Source organism: Pleurodeles waltl, chromosome 6 (assembly GCF_031143425.1).
Source record: "Pleurodeles waltl isolate 20211129_DDA chromosome 6, aPleWal1.hap1.20221129, whole genome shotgun sequence".
Classification (NCBI taxonomy): domain Eukaryota; kingdom Metazoa; phylum Chordata; class Amphibia; order Caudata; family Salamandridae; genus Pleurodeles; species Pleurodeles waltl.
In genome coordinates, this window is record NC_090445.1 from 1,059,358,168 (window position 1) to 1,059,383,048 (window position 24,881).

General features: G+C 43.5%; 1 protein-coding gene across 1 annotated transcript in view; it reads right to left on the bottom strand.

Annotated features, from left to right (window-relative positions):
• The window catches only part of PLEKHG5 (pleckstrin homology and RhoGEF domain containing G5), an 834,379-nt gene extending 823,622 nt beyond the window's left edge, over positions 1 to 10,757 (bottom strand). The window contains exon 1 of the mRNA XM_069240015.1: positions 10,158 to 10,757. Within this exon, the coding sequence (XP_069096116.1) occupies positions 10,158 to 10,212 (55 nt within the window). The 5' untranslated portion in view covers positions 10,213 to 10,757. The remainder of the gene's footprint in view (positions 1 to 10,157) is intronic.
• Between the last annotated feature and the right edge of the window lie 14,124 nt (positions 10,758 to 24,881).

Below are 24,881 nucleotides of genomic sequence, written 5' to 3' on the forward strand. Positions count from 1 at the left end.
GCACTGTATTTTAAATCTAAATGAATATTAAGCTTGTTATTATTCAAGATGTTAACATATTGTCTAAGAGAGCCTTCATCACCATCCCAAATGAGAAAGAGATCATCGATATATCTGACCCATAGTACCACTTGTTCCATGTATTTGCTATTGGAGTCAGACCAAGCTATCTCCTTCTCCCACCAGCCCATGTAAAGGTTTGCGTACGTGGGAGCAAATGAAGCTCCCATCGCAGTCCCTTGTTTCTGCAAATAATATTGATTGTCAAATAAAAAGGCATTGTGGGTGAGACAGAATCTTAGCATGCTAACTAGCATGTTGGTGTGTTGAAGGAATTCAATTTTACGAGTGCCCAAAAAATGACAACATGCTTGGATACCATAATCATGCATGATGGAAGTATAAAGTGCAGTCACATCCATGGTTACCAATAAATAGTTGGATTGCCATGGAACATTATGAATTTTGGCTAGAAAATCATTAGTATCTCGTAGATATGAAGGCAGTTCAGTGACATAGGGACATAAGAAGAGGTCCAAAAAATGTGAGGTGTTTTCTAATAGGGACGAATTCATACTAACAATAGGTCGACCAGGGGGATGTTTTGTGTTTTTGTGAATTTTTGGTAGAAAATAGATACAGGGAGTTCTAGGAAACATGACTTTAAGATAAAGATATTCGTTTTGATCAATCAGATCATTGGTGTGCCAACTATCGAGCATCTCCCAGTAGATGGTTGGATGTTCATTAGTAGGATTGGTGGTTAATTTTTGATAGTGCTGTTTATTGGAAAGTTGATAATTAGCCTCCTTCGTATAGCTATTAATATCCATAATAACAATGTTCCCTCCTTTATCGGAGGGTTTGATGACAATGGTGTTATTGGATTTGAGCTCATTTAGATCTTTCCAATCTGATGCTGAGAAATTAATTCTCTGAGCTTTTTTCATTTTAATACTTTTCCAATTGTTACGAAAATGATCAATATCATCAACATATATATATTTACATAACCCAAGATTACAGGAACGTTATAGTTAGGTTCTGAATTTACACGCACAAAACCATAGAAATTCAGCAAATATAGTTATGGTTATCTCAAGTAGCTATAACTTGTGCCCTAAGGTAACTATAACTTGTGCCCCCACCATGCACAGTTTTCTCCTCAATAGTTTTACTGCAAATGTTACATTGATATTATCAATGATGTTATCAAAGATGTCATTAGTGATGTAATATGTGGGGTAATTAGCAGTGCATAGCGAGGGTGCAAGTTATAGTTACCTTAGGGCAAGAGTTATAGTTTGCTTTTTTAAGTCAATTTCTACATTATTTTAATTCTATTTTGTAACTATAACATCCCTGTAACTTTTGTTTTTCTCAGTGACTTTCTATGTTTTTTTTTTATGTTAAGTAATTTTAATTACTTTACTTTAATCCAACCACCACTCCACACAACCTTTGGCCGTGTGTGGTGGGAGTTGGCATGGCCAGGCCCTTCGGCCAATACCCTATGGGCACCAAACCCCACGCCACACATGGCCTTTGGTCGTGTGCGTGGGAGTTAGCCACAGGGCCTGGCCTGCATACAGGCTTAACTGCCTACTCCCTATATACACCCAACCCTGTGTCATGCACAGCCCTCAGCCATGTGCAGGAGGGTGGCTGCAGGGCTTGGCCATTGTCTGCAGGGCTTGGCCTGTGGCCAACCCAACACTGCATCATGCACAGCCTTTGGCTGGGGGTGGCTGAGTTTGGCTGCAGGGCCTGGTCTGTGGCCGGGCTCTGCACCCTACTCGCTATAACCACTCAACCCAGCACCATGCATAGGCTTTGGTGTGCACAAAGGGGCTTTGCCACAGGGCCTGGCCTGCAGCCTGGCCCAGCAGCCAACCCCCTATGAGCACCCAACCTCACACAGTCCTCTGTCATGCAGTGGTTGGCCTCAGGAACTGGCATGGTAGGAATACTCTAACCCCCAAGCATTGGGGCTGGGGTCCCCCGAGACCCAGTCAGGGAAAAATGCATTTTCTAAAACATTTTGCAACAAAATAACTGCGGATTTATGAATCTGCAGCATTTTTTTTTTTTTTTAAAGTGTGCTATCCTGTGGTTGTATATAAGAAAGCCTTCTGATGGGCCCGGTCCCGGGGGCATCAGGGTTATTTGAAAAATGCTGGAGGGGACACACAGGGACCCCCTCTAAGGGCTCTTTTGTGCCCAGGGACCACCATCTCCCTAAGGATTTATTAAAATAAGGGAGTGGGGCTGAGAGGAGCCCTCTCCTTTGGGCTCAATGAGCCCTGGGGTCCACCACCTCCACGGGGCTTTAGTTAATAAAGGAGGAGGGCCACATGGACCACCCCCTCCTAGGACTTAAGTGTGCCCCAGGGACCACCACCTCTCTGGAGCAAAATAAACACTAGTGGGGGGCTGTATCGACCCCCCTGGGCCCCAGGACCACTACCTTCCCGGGGCCAAATACCTAATTTAATCTGGGAGGGGTCCGCGTTGCCCCTCTCAACGGGCTGATTTTGGCCCTGAGGAGCACATCCCCCAGGCTCCGGCCACATCCTCATGGGTGCCCTGCCCCATCCAGGACACCCACATTACCATGATGGGGACCACTGGGGTAGCCTCCAGGTCCCTGGAGTAGCAACCGGCTCCCCACCTCCTGTGGAAGCCAGTATTGCTCCTTCACACAGGGAGCTGCTTAAAAAGCAGCTCCCTTCATGCAAGACCAGTATTTCATCTGTTTCTCTGCCTGCATGACAGCGGAGAAGGAAACAGATGAAAACTCCGCTCTCAGCAAGCGGGAGCAGTTTTCACGCTCCTTCTTGCTGGGAGCAGAGTTAATTTGCTCTTGCTTGGTGAGAGCTGTCACACAGCTCCCACCAGGCCAAAGCGAACACCTATCTCCCGAGGGGGGAGCAATTTGGGAGATAGCAGGAACCAGACCTGGGGGGTTGCAGTCCCAAGGGCCGTTAATCCCTCCAGGAGGGGGGTTGTGTGCCCCCTCTCCTTTCTTTTGCACAAGTTGACCCTGGGGAGGTGGTGGTCCCCAGAGCCCATGGTGTCCGTGTGCCCCCCGTTACGTTTTGTATGTAGCCCTGGGGAGGTAGTGTCCCTGGTTGTTAGAAATGGCCTTTCTATAGGGTCACCCCCAAACTTTTTACCTTCCTCCTTCTCTTTTTTCCGACCTCATTTTTGCTGGCTTTAGGACTCTGCGCACTTTACCACTGCTAATCAGTGCTAAAGTGCATATGCTCTCTCCCTAAAACATGGTGACATTGGCTCATACCCAATTGGCATATTTAATTTACTTTTAAGTCCCTAGCAAAGTGCATTAGATGTGCACATGGCCTGTAAATTAAATACTACTAGTAGCCTGCAGCACAGGTTGTGTCATCCACATAAGTAACCCTTAACCATGTCTCAGGCCTGCCACTGCAAGGCCTCTGTGTGCAGTTTCACTGCCACTTCGACTTGGCATTTAAAAGTACTTGCCAAGCCTTAAAACTCTCCTTTTTCTACATATAAGTCATCCCTAAGGTAGGCCCTAGGTAACGAATAGGGCAGGGTGCTACGTAGGTATAAGGCAGGACATGTACCTGTGTAGTTTATATGTCCTGGTGGTGTAAAACTCCTAAATTTGTTTCCCACTACTGTGAGGCCAGCTCCTTCCATAGGATAGCATTAGGGCTACCCTCATATACTGTTTGAGTGGTAGATTCTGAACTGAAAGGGGTAAACAGGTCATATTTAGTATGGCCAGAATGGTAATAGAAAATCCTGCTTACTGGTGAAGTTGAATTCAATATTGCTATTCTAGAAATGCCACTTTTAGAAAGTGAGCATTTCCCTACACTCAAAACCTTCTGTGCCTTACAATCCACGTCTGGCTTGGTTAGTTGACATCCCCCTTGAGTATTTCACAGAGACAACCCCAAACACAGGATGTTCAGCCACACCTGCACACATCTGCATACTGAATGGGTCTCCTGGGCTGGAAGGGTGGAGGGCCTGACACATATTTGGAAGGACAGTGGCCTGCCCTCACACAATGGACTGCCAAACCCACTACTTGGACCCGGGCAGGCAGGATTGTACTGAAAGGGGACCTTGTGCACTTCTAAGCCACTCTTGGAAGTCTCCCCCACTTCAAAGGCACATTTGGGTATTTAAACCAGGTCCCTGACCCTACAAACTCAGATACTTCTTGACAAGATACCTCCTGGGAAAGAAACTCTGAACCAGAACCTGCAACCTGCTAAGAGAAGCTGCCTGGCTGCCCAAAGGACTCACTTGACTGCTTTGCTGTAAAGGACTGCGGCCTTGCTGTTGCCCTGCTGCCTTGCTGCCCTCTGGCTATGCTGAGAAGTACTCTCCAAGGGCTTGGATTGAGCTTGCCTCCTGTTTCCTGAAGACTAAGGGCCAAAAAGACTTCATCTCTGCCAAGAACTCCTTGTGCAGCGAAAATCAATGCACAGCCTGCTGGAATCGACACACAGCCTGCCCTGCAGTGACAAAATCATGGCATCGCAGAACCGGAACGACGCAGCCTGGCTCCCCGAGTGGAGATCGACGCAGTGCCAGCGTTGTGACTGGAACTTCAACGCACAGCCCACCAGATTGACGCATCACCAAGCCAGAAGGAAGCAACCTGACTTTCTGCGAGAGGAATCAATGCAGCACCTGCTGTGCAACAGATATTTCCCCGCATCGCCCACTGCATCGACACAGCTCCTGTGACTTCGTCCTGCATGCCCAGGATTTCTCCACATCATCCCCCGGGGCATCTGAATATCCTGCGACCCGAAGAGGATCCAAGCCAGCGTGACGGAAATCGACGCAAAGCCCTTGCTGCGTGGAAAAGCACTGACGCATCGTCTATGTGCGCCCGGAGAAACCAACACACACTTCCCCGTTTTCCACGCATCTCCTCCTCTGCGGTCTCGTGCGGATAATTTAGACGCAAACTAGGTACTTTGTGCTTGCAAGAGACACTTGTTGCTTTTCAAGAATTGAAACCTCATATTATCATTACAAAAGTGATATTTCAACTTGTACTTATCAAATCTTGATCATTTTGACCTTAATCTAATCAGATAAATATTCTATATTTTTCTAAACCTGTGTGGTGTATTTTTGTGGTGCTTATACTGTGTTATAGCATGATTTATTGCACAAATACTTTACACATTGCCTTCTAAGTTAAGCCTGACTGCTCAGTGCCAAGCTACCAGAGGGTGGGCACAGGATAATTTGGATTGTGTGTGACTTACCCTGACTAGAGTGAGGGTCCTTGATTGGACAGAGGGTAACCTGACTGCCAACCAAAGACCCCATGTCTAACACTGGGGCATTGAAAAGCCCAAGGAGGGGGGTCCACATAGCCCCCTACACTATTTTAAATAAGTCCCAGGGAGGTAGTTGTCCCCAGGACTCACATGAGCCCAAAGAAGGTGGATCTGCATGTACCCTCTACAAAATTATAATAAATCCCCAGGGAGGCGGTGGTGCCCAGGGCTCAAAAGAGCCAGAGGAGGGGGTTCTTGTGTGCCCCCACCTTGTTTTTTTTAGTCCTAATTCTGCCGGGACCTGGCCCACCCGGAGGCTACATTTTAAACAAGTCCAAGAGGCTGTGCTTGTTTTTCCAGTTGATTTGTTGGTACTCCGCAAATTTTGTTGAAAACAAAAAAAAATATGTTTTTTGCCCCGAAGGGGTCCCAGGGGGACCCCAGCACTAATGCTGGGAGGTCAGGGTATTCCTACCCTGCCCCCTTTTCTTTATTGTACGTTTTATTTTGGGAATTTGGCTGAAGCTGAATCCCAAAATGTCTGCCAAAACATCCTTGTTGAAGTTTTGGCAGCCAAACAGATATCAGCATGGGACTGTTGGATCCGTATCCCTAGATATCTATATTTCCTTTTCCTTTATTATCTTAAAAACTACTAAACAGATTTACAACAAAAAGCACGCTTTCCGGACCAAGAGAAAGCTTTCTGCCGAATTTGGTTTAATTCCATCCAGCGGTTCTGGCTGTAGTTGTGTTCAAAATCCCCAAGGGAAAATGCATGGGGAAAGTGAGTTTCGGAGACTGCCCCTCTTTTTCTTGGCCCTTGCGTGATGGATCACCCCAAAACTTTTAGAAAGCAGCTGAACCAACTGTCGTATTAGTTTGAAAGTTTTGTGAAGATGCGTCAAACGACACCAAAGTTATAGGCAAAACAAAGGTTCTAACTATAACTACGTACTCGTAACCGCCAATTGGTAATATATATATATATATACCTATATATAGTGATATCCGTTGGACAGCACTGATATAACCTTTTCTTCAGCTCCTCTTGTTGCTGTTGCCTAACAATGGGTGGCCTAATCGATCTCCAGGCCTTCAGTGTCCCACAAATAGGTATTGGGGCCCTTGAGGTGGTATCAAGGCCTTCTCGTTATCTGCTCCAGAGGGAGACTTTTCTTTAGCACAGCTATAATCCAACAATAGGGTTCTGGTGGAGCCCCACTGAGGTATTGTCCCCCTGCACACATTATTGTTTTGTAACTTATTATTTGAGCAGCACAATAATCCCATGAGGGCATCATGGAAAATAGAGACACTGGACACATTTTACAATAGAACAGCGTACATTGCTTTATATCTTATGGTGAAACAAGGCCATATGAATAATAAAATATTTACTCCTTTTCTTATTCGGTTAAGAGATGTACCAAGTAAGGCAAAAAGAGACAAGGAGGTGGCAAACGACTTCAACCGTGTAATCAAACGAAGCCAATCATTAGCCTTTATCAGCTGTAAACAGGCAGTGTTATTATACTACCACATTATAGCCCACTGACCAGGGCTATATCAGTGATTAAAAGCCATAAAGCGAAGCTATTGGCAGGACAGTCCTATTACTTACAAACGGATATAGACTAAGACAAAGGGTTATGATGCTATTAAAGCATTCAATGCGTTATATGCATGCTGTTCTGGATTAAATAGGGAGGACCAGAGAGAGACACATTGGATTGTTGGAGCAGCTGGCCCAAACCAGCCTCGTACACCCTACGCCAGTTCAATGCTTTCGATGGAGCCTGAAATGTGTCAATTTCCTAATACAGCATCATAGACTCCTGCTGAGGGCCACTGTGCCCACCACCCGAGTTAGTGTCCCGACCGCAGGCGAGTAACCTGAAGACACAGCAGTAAAATCCGAGGAAGAAGGGCGGGGAATCATGCTATTGGCACATTATTCGACAAATGAACGGTTCCAAAATATAGAGGGAGAAACAGAAACACAAACATAAGAATGTTGGAGCAAAGGTACCAGATTATGTTCACCCCCAGTGACCGCATAATCTTCAACCATGTGTAAAGAAAAACTTGCAAATGTCTTCGAGTATTATTCCCGACATGCATGGGAAATCATCTTAACGTGAGTAATGAGGATACAGAGGCCCTCATTACGAGTGGCTCGGTTAATTATGATAATTGAGGTAACTCCTGTAACCTCATATCAATTAGGAATTTGGCTGTTAGCACTGTACTCCCACAGTTTTGACCCTAATAAATTTTGACAGGTCAGACCTGCCATAATTTATCAGGGCAAAATGCCCAATAATTATCAGGACTTCGGGTTTTTGTGTTTTAAGCATCAAAGTCTGCATGTTAGTGCCTATTACCGAGAACAAACTCGTGCTTGGGAGTTATTTGTTGAACCCAATAAATTCCTATCCAAAGGCATTTATGTCTGCTGTTACCGGTAGAGCCCAGCAGCCTTCATGTTGGGGGACCTGCGGCTATTCTTCCTCCTTTGACATTTCCCAAGAGCAAAAGAGGGAAAATGCACCAGAGGAAAAGAGGGAGAAAGACAGAATAATTATACAGGTGCTGAAAGCAGGAACCCGCAAGAGTGAGATAAAGAGGCAGGGAGTGTTTTGTGGTGGATCAAAGAGGCAAAGAGGCATGTGGTGGATTCCAGAGTACAGAGCCTCGGTACAGGACACACACGTGCCGGCCACAGGATTCTGAGTAAAGCTTTGGCCTCCTCTACGTATTCTTCTACTAAGTAAGCCCTTGCTGAGGATTCTGATTGTATTGGGTCCGATAAATGGCAAAAACCTCCAGGCCACAGTTCATTTTAGAAAGTGATCAAGTGCATGGGGTCCATGTTACATTCGGAGTCATGTTAATGGCAACCATTCAACCCTATGAACATTACAAGTACAATTACACCTAAATTCGTTGGGTGAAGATACCCAAACACCCTTAAAATCATTGAGAAAACTCAGTCTGATAAAAACATTCTTGAAGCTGTCTGACCTTTCAAACTTCCATGTCGAGTGCAAGTACTTAATTGAGTACTGGATTGACTGCTACCGGAATTAGAATAGTAGATCTATGCAGCCAAAATAATGTTTGGTGTTAGCAATCGTGAGTCAAAGTAATTGCAGGACTCCCAAGTTTCCTGATGCCATGCATGAGTAGCCCAAATGGTTGAGGTTTTTTTCCAGTATGGCAACTACCTTAATCCATGTCATCATCTGAGCTGTTTCCATTTCTGGGGTACTAACTTCAAAATCACAGATTTCAGTTGTGTTATTTTAATTAGTTGAATGGAAGTGAGCCAATACTACCATACCCAGAATGCATTTGCGTGCCAACTCAAAACCCAGAACTAGAAACAGTGTTCACGATAATTTGACAAGAAGTGATCAACTTACTTTTTCAGGTCTGGCTTGGCAGTGTAGCTGTCTGCAAGGCAAATAGGATGCCAAATTTTCAAAAAATGCATAGAGGTGGATTTGGATCCACCCAGCGACATATTGCTCTCTTACCTCATGCCATTTGATGGTTGATGTTTCATTACACCTTCCAGTAAGTGTTTCCATTGGAATGCACAAGACACTAGTCTACATACGAAAAGTACACCCATCACACTGCTTGTCACATTCAATTCTTTATAACATTTATGCATTCTATTCTAAAAGCAATCATTTTTTACTACTTTTTCCCACCACAGGAAAAGCCAATATGGCAGGCGTTAGTTTGATAAAGAACATTAGTGCATGTGTTTGCACATTAAAGTCAGATTTATTGGATTTGTCAATTTTATTTTTGCCACTTAGTACTTATGGTCCTCAATTCACACTTGTATAAACAGGCCAAAAATTACTACGATGGAAATCCAAGACCTGGACTGTATGAGATACTGATTAATGGAAATTAGAAACTTTAAAGTTCTGGAACCGGTCATTCAAAGAAAAAGTGAGATCAAGTTAATGGTCTTTCCAAAGTAGTGATCTACTGGATAGCCCCTGGTCATCAGGCATAACTTAAGTCAGTCCAGGTTTCTTCTTTTACAAACCTTAGCAATCTGGAAATTTAGTTAGGTTGGTTTAATTGAGGTGATCCAAGCCTACAACTCCCGAAATGCACTGAGTTATAAATAACAGCCTATGGCGCTAAAAAGGGTATCCCTGAAGACACAAAGTCATCTGGTAACCTTTGTAATAATGGTCATTGAAATTAGTAGTGCTGGCCAGGTGTTTACATACTTCCCATTAACTCATCATCTGTTAACCAAATATCCCAAGCTGAACAAACTGAATTAAAAGAAATACACGCACCTACCTCTTTAGGAAGGACTGTAGAAAACGAACTCTCGAGGTTTACCACTAAAATTGCGAGTCGTTCTCTCATTTTTAAATCTTTTCACAATGAATTCTGTTTTTTACATCCGGCATTAACAATAGTAAAGTTAAGACAAGTATGAGAATACAAACTAAAAAAAGGCAAAATGCAGTTTTTTGTTTACATGTAAACACCTAGATATGAAAACAACTTAATAAGAACACACATGTCGAACACTTACAAGTAAAATGTTATTGAGACCTTTGAATGCTCCATGTTAAGTTTTATTTTCTATCCGTCTAGTATGTGTAGCTCTGCATTCATTATGACAAAAGCAAAACTACAGGTCCCAGAATTAAAAAAAAACAACAGTGTGTGAACTCATCACAGCTGACTTGGGACGATGTTATTATATCTCTACGTAACGTATGCAAAGTTGCATACCAAGTTATTCCAACCGGAGCAGGTAGTGTCACATTTGAGTTGATAGGGAGATAAAATATATATCTTGATACTCACTCATTTTGAGTCGTAAATTGAGCCAGCCTCTCGGAGGGGACCCGTATTTATTCATGACTAACTCCAAAGCGCTTCTATCTTGAATGTAGCTCGGATGGTATTATCACTACAGTCACCCGGTCAGCCCAGCTGACGCTGACATCCCCGGCAGTTGCATTTATTGCTTCAGACGGTGATTTGAGCCAAAACTCAACAAATGGCTAATTATCAGGCCGCCTCTGAAGTCTGCGGAGCAGGTGCCTCAAAGTCCTCTCAGACTAAAATGCAAAAAGAAAAATCAGTTCTCAGTCATTTCGTTCGATCCAGACCAAAGTTTATAACTTCTAAATCCAACATGCCCGTTAATATCCAGAATTCCTTCCCTGTTGATGAAGGGGAGTAATTTCACAGATAGTGCCATGAAATTCCCACTTTTCCATGCCGTGGTATTGCGGCGAGCCCAGCTTGCAGCATTACCCGCCCGTCTCAGGAATTCTTTCCACTTGCATTTTCCTCGCGCGGAGAGCCTTAGCACGAGCTTCCACGGTGTGGAGGTTTTGGAAGTTGCGGCGCCCCGACGCTGCCTCAGTCACCAGATACCTCCTCCTGCCTCATTCAGATATTCCCAGCCCGCTGCAGCCCCCTTGTAACAGCTCAAACCACACTTCACTGAGCATGCCGGTGGCATGATGGGTTCCCATGGCAACCGGCCTCCATCATTGTCCGGGACATATCATGCAGCCCCAGAGCGCACGGCAAGGCGGAGGATTGCTTACCTTCTCAAAGTGAACGTGTGTTTATTTTCTGCCCCTTTTCCTGTCTAGCATTACTAATGTGCTTACCTTGAACCGACTTCTCGGAGGAGGCCCGGCGCTTTGCAAGCGCTTGTTCTTTCTCCAAGCTGCACAGATGGCTCCCACATTTGTTTCGGCCACTGTTCAGGCTGAGTTCTCCGCCAAGTTTCTACTGCCAGGCCCAGCCATATGGGCCGAAGTAAAGCTGGAAATGTTCAAGGTTCAGCTGTTAAAAATACGATGTTCCACATGTACGTAGCGGGATGATTAGCCTCAGTTGAAGGTGTTTAGTGTTTGCTGCAGAAATGCGATTTGTAAACACTTTCTAGCATAGATATACAATAATACAGGTAGTAAGTAACCCTATGCGTGGCAGGTGTGACATTTTTAGTTAGTCCTGGCTTTTCAGTTCACACCATATTGCGTTGTAGTGTTTGAAGTCTATGTTGTCTAGGCATTGGTAGGGAACCCCATATCCTTGTCCTGTAACAACCTAAGCCAGCCTGAGCCTTTTAGTCGACAGTGAATTGTTTTCTGGGATTTGAAGTTTGGTGTCTAACCATGCTACTGATAGAGATACAATTTTACTAATACAGTAGTGGCATAGAAGTTGGCATATGTGACTTATAAACCTTCATTTAAAAAGCCTAACAGAGGAATTAACATGAAATGTAAAATGTGCACGTTTGAATTATGATGGACAATGTGGCCTCCATTCGTATTTGACATCACGTTTTAACATGAAAATATTGTGCATTTATATGTAAGCAAGCTACTGACATGAAGTAACGTTAAAAGTATTTTTACAAAATGAATATTAGAATTGAAGTATTAAATGAACAGGGACTAATCATACTTACATTGATTTAAATGGAATTTATTAACTTGAGTTACATGTGTGCAGAAATATAAATGCACATTTAAACTGTTTCTAATATGTCAGAAATAATCCTGCAGTAAAATGATTTGCTTTACATATCTGATTTAAATTATAAGGTGCACAATAGGTTTTATAAGTGTATTTATTGTACTAATGTGTATTTAGGCTTTCTTAGATAGACAAGGCATGAAAATTCATGAACAGGAATTGTTTCCTAGATTGCTCATGTGATGTTGAATGTCCTATTGTATCAAAGACTGAGAACATGGTTTGATATCGACAAAGTAACAATATATGTTCTAGGTGTCGAGCTAGACAGGAGACTTTATTGATTTTAATGTGAGAATTGCTCGTGAGAAAGGATCCGGATGTTACCATCAATTAGAAAGTGTAATATTTTGGCAGAACTGTATGAATTAATTGAGATGATCATGTATTTTTTTGGAGAAAATCCAAAATAGTTGCAAACTTGATGGTGTCAGCGGCTACCGTTGGATGTTGAATCGTGTGCGCAAGATGAGCCCACCTGGAGGACCAATCGGAAAGGCTTGGACATTTCTAGTTAGGGAGAGACTTTTGAAACTTTTTGTCAGTCCGTCTTGACAATCTAGTGATCCTGGACGTGGTGCGTCTCTTTCTCTCTTCTCCCTAATCCCTATGATCCTTAGATGTCTTCTGAAGAATTAAAGTTATCTTTCTAATTGCCCTACTTGCTTATGCTGATCAATACTAATATGCCCAGATCAATGCTGAACTGCTGACTTGTCCTATGGGCAGCCCGTGGTCTGCACTGTCCTGATGCTACTGTCTACTGATGTCACAACAAGGTGAACGCTCTGCTCGACAAAACTTTCCTGTCTGATGTCCCATGAGGAGAGGTATAACCTAAGGGCCAGATGTATCAAGGTTTTTTGTATTCGCAAACGGTGCGAATGCCCGTTTGTGAATGCAAAAAGCCAGTTCAGAATGTATGAAAGACATTCTGAACGCAATTTTAAGGAATCGCAAATATAGCGATTCCTTAAAATTGCGACCCTGTTTAGAGAGTCGCAAATTGCGACTCTCTAAATAAGAAATCGCAAATAAGGATTCCTTATTTGCGATTTCTTAGCCCATGTATGAAGCCATTCCTAAATGCAATTTGGGCATTTAGGAATCGCTAATTACCACCAAGTTGAACCTGGTGGTAAACATGTGCAAAATTAAAAAATGCATTTGAAATGCATTTTTAAAATGTACATGTAAAGCACAGATGCCCTTTTGGCATGTGTGCACCCTACATGTCCCCCAAATATTTTTTGGGGTACAGCAGAGGAGGCCTTAGGCCCCCAGCACCCTTGGGTTTTGCATTCCCAAAATTGCGATTTCTGGTTAAGAAATCGCAATTTTGGAATTGCAAAAAATTCGCAGACATGGGCCAACAGGCCCAAAGGTGCGAATGGGGACAGATTCTCTATTTGCGATTAGGTAATAGCATTTGTGATTTTTAAGAAATCGCTATTACCAAATCGCAAAAATCATACATACCTTTTTGCATTTCTGAAATAGCGATTTCTTAAAAATCGCTATTTGAGAATCGCAAATCGGTTGTATGATACATCTGGCCCTAAATGTGGTTTCTTGTTTCCTTTTCAGCCTAGATAATTACACCAGCATACATTTATAGAGAGAAACCCCAGTTGGATGATTTTTCCAAATTATTGTTGTCTCTTCTTTTATTTTTGCCTGCATGTGTTAGCCCGTTCCCACACATGCAAGTCCAAATTCATGTTAGTGATAAGGATGGCCCAGCCCTGAAATCTGAATGTTATTAGCTGAATTTTGATGATTTACTGATGTCACCATCATCTGCATTGAAATTTGAAATAAATGTGCATATTGTAGTTTTGCTCATTTATGTTACTCTTTTGGAGTGTTTAACGGTGTTGATGTTTAGTAGACTTGAGCCAGATGTACGACCTTTTGTTTTGTGACTCGCAATTTGCGATCCATTTAGGAATCGCAAATTGAGAGTCGCAAAACAAAATGTACAACAGTTGTAAGTACACTGTTTGTGATTCCTAAAGGGGTGGCAAATGACCTATCTCATCAATATTCATGAGGTAGGTCACAATTTCCAACCCCATTGGAAATGGCCACACTCAGAGGGATGGTGGCATGCTGGGCTCAGCAGACCACCATGTCTGTGACTGCTTTTCAATAAAGCAGTTTTTTCAAATGCAGACCGTTTTCCTCAAAGGAAAACGGGATGCATCTCAAAAAGAAAGATGAAAATTTCTCTTTTCATTTTTTCAGAGTAGGCAGTGATCTGTGGGACGACTGCCTGCTCTGAGAAAACCTTTTTGCTACCATTCACAAAGGGTAAGGGGTCCCATGGAGCTCCCTTCCCGTTTATGAATGGGTTAACACCAATTTGACATTGGTGTTAACTGTGATTGTTTTGCAACCACATTCATGGTTAGAAAACAATCATACTTCCCCCAACAAGTCACAATTAGGAAGGAACGCCCGTAGAACCTTCCTTCCTAATAGCGAGTCGCAAACCCTATTTTGCAAGTCGTTAACTGCATAATGACTAACAAAATAGGGATTTGTACTTAGGGAAATGCTTTTTGTTGGTCACAAATGGGTTGATTTGTGCGACCAACAAAAAGCGACATACATGTGGCCCTAAATCTGGTTGGGCGTTTTGTTCAGCCTATGGTTTTCATGTATGTTTATAACTTAATTTTGTGCACCATAAATGTTATATTAATTCCGGGATTGTAATAAAGCTTTGAAACTCAATTCACTTTGGCGCTTGTTTACAATTGAGTTGGTCATGGTGTTCAAATTAGTTATGTATTTCATGTTATTGGTGTACATTGAATGAATCCAGTTAGCACACTGCTTCCTAGGACCCAAGATCCAGTCAGCTTCTAGTGGTGGGACTAGTAGTGGTGTCTTACTAGAGTGCTTGCGGTTTCTGAACCGAGGCAGGAAGAAGACCTCCGTGGGCGCTCCAGCGCTACATGTATTTTCAAAGTGTAAACATGCAGAGTGCTGTTATCAGGAAAGTCAGGGCAGACTGCAGCTTCAGAATACCCTCCCGGGTAATAGTGTATAAATGTACATAACATGACATGAGACCACTTGCCATCTGTGCTAACATGGGGTAGGGTCATTGCACGTGTGCACACTCTCTCATTTTAAATATGGAAACAAATTAGTGTGCCGTTATTATGAACTCATCTTTTCAAAATCATACATTATTGACTCCCACTGCCTTTGTGCAAGCGCTGTCTTACCCACCGTACTACTAGTGCCTAATTGGTAAATAAATAAATGCAGGGGCCCAATGTTTTAATTAGAGCCCCACTACTAAACACTGTGGTTGCCAAATACCAGGCCTGTTTAGTTTTGATTTCACCTCATACCTCTTTTATTCACCTCCTTGCACTTCCTGTCTCTTTACATCAAAGTTGAGGTTCTTTTTATGCCTGTGTGGGTAGTGAAGCTGTCTGCTAACCTATTGTTACCAATGCTCAGCCCCAAAAAAGTATATCTATCTCTCTCTTATCATGCTATTGGTTGTTTGGGGTATCATTCCACTTCCTATGGAATGTATTATGCAATACATGAGAGATTATTTTACATCTCAAAAGTGAACAGAACCATCACATAATATCTCATATCTTTATTTCATAGATGTATTTTGTACAGAAAACAATATTTATTTCGGGTTTTTTCAGTACAGCAAGCCTTGTAATGTTTTAGTCAGGATTGAAAATGCACACCTATTGCCTTTTCCAGTTGCTTGTTCATGTTTGATTTCTCCCTTTGTTTCTGTTTTCTTGTTTCTCTCTTTTCTGTTTTTCTCTCTTTCTCTTGCTCTGGGCCAAAGTCAGGTCATGAGAAATATGTCTTGTCCCAAAATTGAGTGCCAGTGCCCACCACTAACCCCAAATACACATTACATATCATTCTGTTCCTCTATGTGTCTTTTATGCTCCCACTTTCTACCATCGCTTTGTTCACTCCCTCTTTCTCCCTCTATCCCAACAGCTACACATACCTCAGGTTGAAACAAGTTTGGTTTTATCCCGTTCACTCCCTGACTTTTAGATGCTATGTACCTTTTTCTTCCAGAACACCTCTGTCATAATGTGCTCTCCTGTTGACATGCTCTACAGAAGACCAAGAGATGAATGATTGTGAAGAAGGCATATTAACTTCCTCATTCTAGTTTGATGTGCACTGTTTGGCAGTGTGAACATTTCATAACTGCCAAGTGGCATTAAATCATGTGTGACACTTTCAGCTAGTCCAAGCTTTCTGGCAATAATACTTTGCCTGTTGGGATTGTAAAGCTAGCAGTAAGAATGTCAACACTGAAGCAGACAAAAAAGTGATGGGTGGGATGTTTGAATTCATTTCAGCCACTGGAAATCACTCAGGGTCTCACCTCAGGCCATTGTTTTTTGCCTACCATGTCACCTCACATTAGACCCAACCATATACAAATAAGCCTTTATCGCGCTCCAGTAGGAACAGTCCAGCCTGACTAGCCAGGCCAGAACCTCTCTGAAAAGGAACACAGGGAACCCAATACCATTTGTTCCTATTTGGGGCTCTTCAGTTGGGTGCAGCTAGGTTCCACTAGCACTGTTAGCTCAGGGCATTCCCATCCCAATTAGGGCATCACACTAAAGCAAACAAGAAAGTGAAGGGTCTGATGCTTGAATAAATCTAAGCCACTAGTAAGACCAATTTCACCCCACTTGTGTCTCTTTAACTGGATACAGCCCGGTTCCAGTGGCACAGTGAGCAAGGGACTCACATCTGAGCACACTCATCACTTAGTGTGTCAAAATGAAACAACCAAAAAAGTGAGAGGGGTGGAATGTATGAATCTTAACAAGCACTCGCAAAGCCAGAAGATGTAGGTTTGATGTGCTAGTACATGCAGCCTAAGCATATCTCAGCTAGAAAACAAAATGAAAGGGGGCGAATTGAAGGCTCTCTTGCCTTCAGTAGTTACTGTTCTTGGTTCTATTTCAAATAAAGGTCAGATGGCAAGGTAGTCTGCATATTAATCCTTCTTTAGCATCTATAATATAGAAAGAAAGTAAGGAGTATAATGAAGAATCCTTTGCTACACAGTTCCTGAGGGTAGTCGGAAATTTGAACATCTATCCACATGGAGATGACAATGTCAGACTCACCTATTCCACTGCCTATAGATGGGCGTTTCAAACGTTCTGAGATGACAGTGTCTGTACACAAGACAATAAACCTTCTCCCAAGGAAAGATGGTACCACTTTCAAATGTGATGAACTTCTGGATCAAAGCCTGCAGAGTGCACATTTAAGGCAGGCTGAAGAATTGCTCAGTGTCTGCCAACTGTGCGTCTTCCAGGATTCTGCCATTTGAAGTAGATGTTCATACCCTGCCTTCCCTGATGCCCAGTTTTGTTGTTTTGGGTCATAACTCTAGTTTTCCTGGAGCTTGTTTATCTGGGTTCTCTTGCTGGGTCTTGCTTATCCTAACTTCCAGGGGTCCTTTACACCTCACTTGGTAATCCCTCTTATGTAGTCTTGTGCTCACCCTGTATTTGAAACCCTGCTCTAACCTGCAGTAGGGAGTACATACCTATATAGCTGTTGCTGTTGATATTGATGACTAATATGTTCTATCAATGAATTATAAAATTCTGGCTATGCATTATTGAAAGAATATTTATCTATCTATCATAGTTCCTCACAGTTTGCCAGGCCGTTTATCATGAATCCCACAGTTCACCCATTAGTTTCCTTGATAAAATCCAAAGAATTCACAAGGTGAAATGGAAATGGCCAAGGTTGAACAAGAAGTCTTACCTGACTGTTTACATACTTTGCAAAGTAAAAACGTTGACTTTATCAGATATTACTTTTGGTCCCCGGAGCCCTGTAGTCCCTGGGTAGATGGAGCTAGTCCCTCTTTTAGTGTATTTTCTAAAACTCGAGTTTCATTGACGGGCAAAGCTATGCCCTCCCCCCTATACAGATACGTAGGTGACCTCATCAAGCATCAGTGCGGATATGGAGATTATTCAAGCCTTTCTACATTGACCATTTCTAGGCGATGTCAAAGAAATCCAGCCTTCTACTGGATTTGATTATTTTTTTTACCAACAGTTCCTACCATTGTTATTCTCCTTTGTTTCTCCAATTGCTTCCTTGGCTCAAAAATACAGACAGAGGCGCAGCTTCAGGGGGGTGTTTGGGGTGTTACACCTCCCTAATAAATATACTATTTAACAAATAGTTGGGTACAGAAGCTTTCAGTTCGGTATGGTAAGTTGTCTGTTGGATTTCTCCCAGCATTTTTAAATACTCACTCAGACAAAAACACACACACACTCTCACCCACAAACACACAGTTGTCTCTATTTTGAAGGCCTTAATACACGGTTATTTTACAAAAAACTGTGTTTTAAGTACCCCCTCGCAATCTGCTCTCCTTACCTTTTCCACTGACCCTTAACACCCCCTTATACCCATGTGATTGTCGTAGAATCTGAAGCTCCCCTCCCTCCCCCCTATTCTTACTGACCAAGCTATGCCCCTGTTTCCAGGTTTACAGATCCTTGTAAATCTGGGAATGTGTCAAAATCTATGGGTGTTGCATGGGAAAACCCACCACAACACTCATGGGACACCTCCTCGACATAGAGTAAGGCTAGGCAGAGCTTTGCACTGCCTTGACTTACTCCATATCTATGAGCCACAGGGTAGCTTTGCGTTGCTTCATAGATACGATTGAGAGGCCTGCGCCACAGGAGCGTCAGATGCTCCGGTGGTGCAGGTCTCTTTTAAATGAGGCTCTGAGTATTCTTAGCATGGTAGAGGACAGATGGGGCCCTCATGTGCTGTGGTTTGCTGTCTTTATCCAATCAGACTGAAGTGGAACAAAAAGGTAAGGCATGCAGGGCAAGTTCAGGTGCTCTCCCATTTTGGTCCTGTCTTCTAATCCATCTCAAATGATGCCAAATAACTGGGCTCTGTGGAGACAAAGAAGCGTATTAGAGGCAGAGAAGGGTAGCAGCTGCTCTTTGTTACTCTTTGGTACCGCTGATACTACCATGCCACACTGGAAGAAGAGCCAGGCCGGGACCGCCTCTGGCCCACGAGAGCTGTGTTCTTTAAGTCAGGCACAGCAGTATTTTGCCCATTCATCAATAAAGGCAGCACCTGACCCCATCATGGTTGTTGGATTGTCACGGATTTCTTTAAAGGTTAACACTATTGGAAGAGGAAATTAATATGCTATGGTGCAGCCAAATAACTCCACGTGTGAACAATAACGTTTGTGTTCCCCGGGCACCAGTCATGAAGCCTAAAACTGTGCATTACATAGACTCCTTTCTTCAATGTCGACCCTTGAATGATTTAAAATATCATTAACCTAATAAAACAGATTGGAAAATAATTTATGGATTGCTATTGACAGTACAGAAGTACTAATACAAATTATCATATTCAGAAATGTGGTAATCAAAAACAGGTGTGCTGATTTATCATGAGCTTGTGTATATGGCATGTGTTCTGGTCTATGTGTACCTTTAAGACGTGAGCAGTAAACCTCTAGGTTTGAATACCCTTGTAAGGTGATGAGCAAACACTCTTTTGCTGAGCAAGAGAGTATTTGAAGGTTATTTTCCAATAACCAAGCTCCACAACCAAATAATATTGTCTATGCTGCCTGTGTGTTTTTTTGTGCTCACAGCCTGTGCTCTAGCGACATTCACCATGGCTTCGAAAATAATATTTTTTTCAATGTAGCATTACGCATAAAACAATCAAAAAGGTCAGTTTATTGTAGGCATTAAAGGACGAAAAAATAATCTACAAAACTCACAAAAACGATCCTGAACCAGTGCTTAATTTGTGCGTGTTGTGTCCGGTGCGGAGCACCAGCACTTATTTCTGAGGTCCGGCGCTTAGTTTTCTGTCCCAAGCATTTACTGTGAGCAAAAGACACATAATGGGAAAGACAGAGGAAGAGAAAAAGGAAAAAGTGTCAGAAAGGGTAAAAGCAGAAAGCTACAAGAGTGAGCTGAATGGGCAGGGCGTGGCTGTAAACGTATTGAAGAGGCCCGAGATGGCTTCAGGATTACGCCGCCTCAGTATTCCGTGCTCGCATTTTTAATTGCATCAGCCGCTGTTTAAGAGGAGAGCTTTGAGCACCGGCACCTTTTTATTTACAAATCAAGCACTATACTGAACATAATATCTTGGAATTCACAAGGTCTCAATTGAGGACGCTGTGTTGTGCTAAAAGTTAATTTAACCTATCCTCTTTGTATATACATGTACAACCAACTAAAAGTATCTGAGCCTAAATATTTATCGGCCCAACGTGGCAGACTATTCATTTTTCTGCTACGGTTATTTTAGAGATTAAGGCCCTAGATACAAGTGGCCTGTTAATCTTGCTGGGGCTGTTAGCAGGCGTTATCTACCAGTAACATCGTGCCCGGTATAACCTTGCCTTCTTTAATAGGGCACACGTAATGAGGGCTTGGATGTTATGCTGTTTGTCAGTGATAAAAGTAGTATCAACATCCCTCTAGTTTTTGAACCTGAAGCAATTTATCCTGTGAGCCAAAAGTTAGAGATTTCACATATGTAAGCTTTCAAAATGTAAATTTTAGACTTTTAAAAGTAAAGTTTAAAGTTAGTCCATTTTTCTGTTGTTTCCCCAATGACTTCATAATTCAGAGTGGAAGGAAGTACATTTTTGGCACGCACGCGCACCGTAGGACACGCACCCTTCAGACGATGTTGAAGTTACAAAGAAGTCTTGTCCCTTCGGTAAATAGTCCTCCAGTTCAGCTGGAGTGCTCAGTGACAAATGTTTATCCTTCAGGCTTTTAAGATTGCCTTCACTCTCTCCTGAAAGCAAAGGCATCAGCGCCTAAAAACGACATATTTATAAACTGTTTACATAAAAGGAGAATCATAGCCGTTTCTATTCATTGTCTATGGTTCGGCCATCTTAGGGAGGAAACGTTGGCTGTCGGTAGGGAGTGGGCTAAAAGTTCAGTGGGAAGGGAAATCGCGGAAATATTCAGCCGAATGCAATTTTGCGTTCAGTGCTTTCGACAGAACAGGCAGAATTATCTGACACCGCGTAAGGTTTATATGTACTGGGAATTGTCGTTATTCTGCAATTCTCTGTTCATGTGCCTCATAGCAAAGGCAACCACCACCTGGGTGGTTATACGCACCGCATGTTAGGTTCAGAAAGGGAGTGAAAAAATACGATTGTTAGCTGGGACTGAAAACAATGAGGCGTTTTTCTTGCAAGTTAATTTTAAAACTTTTTTTCACAAATTTGAAATTGGATGGATGTTGGGGATCTTTTTTCTCGATCTAACTTAAAAGGGGCCCTTGAGTTCAGATTTTATTATCAAAACTGATGTAGAAAACTGTTCTAACTGCAGCTAGCATAGTAACATTAACAGGAAGTTCGCAAGATAAAAACTTCATAAACCCCACAAAAAAACGCAATGTCGCAAATGGTGCAATTTCAATAGCACTGTATGGTTAATCCATTTTCACCTGCTTAAAATAACCTGCGGCTCTATTAAGTACACGAAATACGAAATTATAGTTTTTGACAAGGCTTTTAAAAGTTAAAAGGGACGTGGCAGAGGTTACTAGAGCACATAGGTGCAGCAAGTGTTGAGACCAGTTATCTGCTCACCCCAGCTCTCAGGTTCCGATTTCTGACAGGGGAGTGATGCCCGCGTGGCGCTGCAGCCTGAAGAGTGCAATATTCATGATGCTGCTGCCAAAGCATGCATCTCAAGATGGCTACCTTTTACTTGTGCTTTGTGAATCAGCTCAAGTGGTAATTTTTGTTTGAGCGCCTTTCCTAGGACTTGCACATATGGCACTGGAAGTGTCAAGAAATCACTTATTGTTTCACCACTCCTTGTTTGTCATGGCACTTCTTTAAAATTCCAAGTCACTAAGGAGTAGAAGTTTAAGCTAACCCCCAACTCCAAAATACCATGATAGCATCCCCTGCACACACACCCCATTCCTAGAGCAAACCCCTGACAAAGTCTTCCTAAGCTCCACCTGCCCCAACATGGATACTTCAGCAAGAACTCTCACAGGGCCGAAAACAGGCCCAGGACTCTCAAAAAAGCTCCAGATCTCATGAGATCGGCTGACATCTTGAGCACAGCTCACTTTGTAAACCGCGTCAAACCCCTCTGGACCCTCATACCTTTATCATCTTAAGCATGATGAGATCTAGTGTTCAGTTCAGTTCAGATTATTTATTATGATGGTTTATAAAATAATAAATACAGGCAACCACACAGTAAAAAAAAAATATATATATCCCACAGCCCACCCTCCCTCCAATCCTGCACAATTGTTAGCACATCCTACTCTGTAGACCCCACATTACACCCATAATGGACATCAGGGTTGTTGGACCTTGCCCTTTTTGCAGTTATTCCCTCACTTTTTGCTTCTTCCTCCAATTTTTCATGACCTTTTGTTTGGCTTACGGACTCCGGGCACTTTACCACTGCTAACTTGTGCTAAAGTGCATATGCTCTCTGTCTAAAATATATTGGTGATTGGTCTCTCCATAATTGGCATATTTGATTTACTAGTAGGTCCCTAGTACACTGCACAGTGTGTGCTCACAGCCTGTAAATCAAATTCTACTAGTGGGCCTGCAGCACTGATTGTGCCACCCACATGAGTAGCCCTGTAAATAAGACCCATGCCTGCCATTGCAGTGTCTGTGTGTGCAATGTTTAACTGCCATGTCGAGCTGGCAAGGGGACACACAAATTCCCTTTCATTACCTGTATGTCACCCCTAAAGTAGGCCAAGACAGCCACATGGGCAGGGTGCAGTGTATTTAAAAGGTAGGACACGCACTGGTGTGCTTTACATGTCCTGATAATGAAAAACTGCTAAATTTGTTTTTCACTATTGCTTGGACTATCTCTCCTACAGGGTAACATGGGAATTACCTTGAAAAATCTTTTAAGTGTAGTTGCCCATTGAAAGCAGATGTATATATATGAAGTTTGGGGCTTCCGAACTCACAATTCAAAATTACATATTTTTTTGAAGTTGGTTTCTGAATTGTGAGTTTGAAAATGCCGTTTTTAAAAAGTGGCCATTTTCCCCCTTAACCAGTCTGTGCCGTGCCTGTCTGCTGAATAAACATCTGGGTCAGGATGACAGTTGGGCTGTTTGTGAATTCACTCTAGACAGTCACACAAAGGGAGGTGAGGTGTGTCCTGCATATCCTGATGTCCTGTCACCAGGCTGATGGGTATTCTTGAGCTAGACTGGTGGTAGGAGCTGACACTTGCACCTGAACAAGGTTGTGCCTGTCCTCACACACAGCAGTCTCTAACCCTTTGCAATGTGTCTGGGGCCAGGGCAGGGAAAGGCAGGGTCTTGTGCACTACAAAGGCTTCTCTTTGAAGTTTGCCTACTTCAAAGACAGAAATGGGTGCAAGTGCTAGACCTCTGACACCATATAGTTAGAATCCTTCTGGACTGAGGAACTTCTGCCAGGAAGAAGAGCTGGATGCTGTAGGAGGGAATGTCACCCTGCCTGTTGCTTTGTTGTGTTGGCCTGCTGCTTGCTGCTTCTGTCCTGGAGTGAAAGAAGTGGACTTGGCTTTCTATATCCTGTTTCCAAAGGTTCTCCAAGGGCTTGGACCTCCTGTTAAGAAGCCTCTGGGACATCAAAGACTTCGCAAAAACAACAAGTGATGGACGGAATGCTGAACATTGTCAAACATTCACCCCCAGTACAGTGATCTGGGCCTAAATCCATCGTTTTTTTGCTGCCCGTGCCATTCCAGTTTGAACCCAGCCATATGCAAATCAGTCTTGACCTTGTTCCCCATGGGAACAGTCCAGCCCGAACTGCTAGGCCAGGTCTTTCCTGGACTGGAAACAAGCATCCTGGGACCGGTTTCGGGGTTTCAACCCTCATCAGCCAGGCTAGCTTGAATCCAGTGGCATGGGAAGCACGGGACCCACGTCTGGGCATACCCTTCCCACTTAGGGCGACAAAGCAAAAACAACAAGTGATGAACGGAATGCTGAACATTGTCAAACATTCACCCCCAGTACAGTGATCTGGGCCTAAATCCATCGTTTTTTTGCTGCCCATGCCATTCCAATTTGGACTCAGCCATATGCAAATCAGTCCTGACCCTGTTCCCCATGGGAACAGTCCAGCCCAAACTGCTAGGCCAGGTCTTTCCTGGACTGGAAACAAGCATCCTGGGACCGGTTTCGGGGTTTCACCTCTCATCAGCCAGGCTAGCTTGAATCCAGTGGCATGGGAAGCATGGGACCCACGTCTTGTTAAGTGGTGCCAAATCCAGTTCCTGGGCCCTTGGGAGTGAGGTCTTGTGCAACAACGTCCAAAATGACTTTGGTACTGGTACCGCTCTCTGACCCCGTGCGTTGCCTGCACCAGAGCTGTGTTCCCTGCTGAGTGCAATGACTGCGACCTACAATGCAGGCCCGACACCACCACAGCACCTCCAAATTTTTGCCACAGCACAAGTGCCGTGCCAACGTCCGTGGCACCTGACCGTGCCGTAGCACCTGACCGTGCCGTAGCACCTGTGGCCCCGTGATGTGATTGCAACACCGCAAAGTCAACACCTTGCATCTTGACCTGCTGGATTCATCGACCCTGCCTTTTCGTAAGGAACCGATGCCTCGCCATCAATGTCACATCACCTCCTCTGCAACCGTAAGGAACCTACACCTCACCTCCCTTGCCTAGCAGTAAGGAACTGACACTTCCCTTTCCCGGCGGCAGTAAGGAACCAACTCCACACCGGCTCTAGCGACGTCCCAACTCCTGGACTCTGTGCAAAGTCTTTGGTTCCTCGTATAGGGGGTCATTCCGACCCCGGCCGGCGGCGGGCACCGCCCGCCGGGCGGAAACCGCCCAAACACCGCACCGCGGTGAAATGACCGCGGCGGTGATCACAACTTTCCCGCTGGGCCGGCGGGCGATCTCAAGCAGATCGC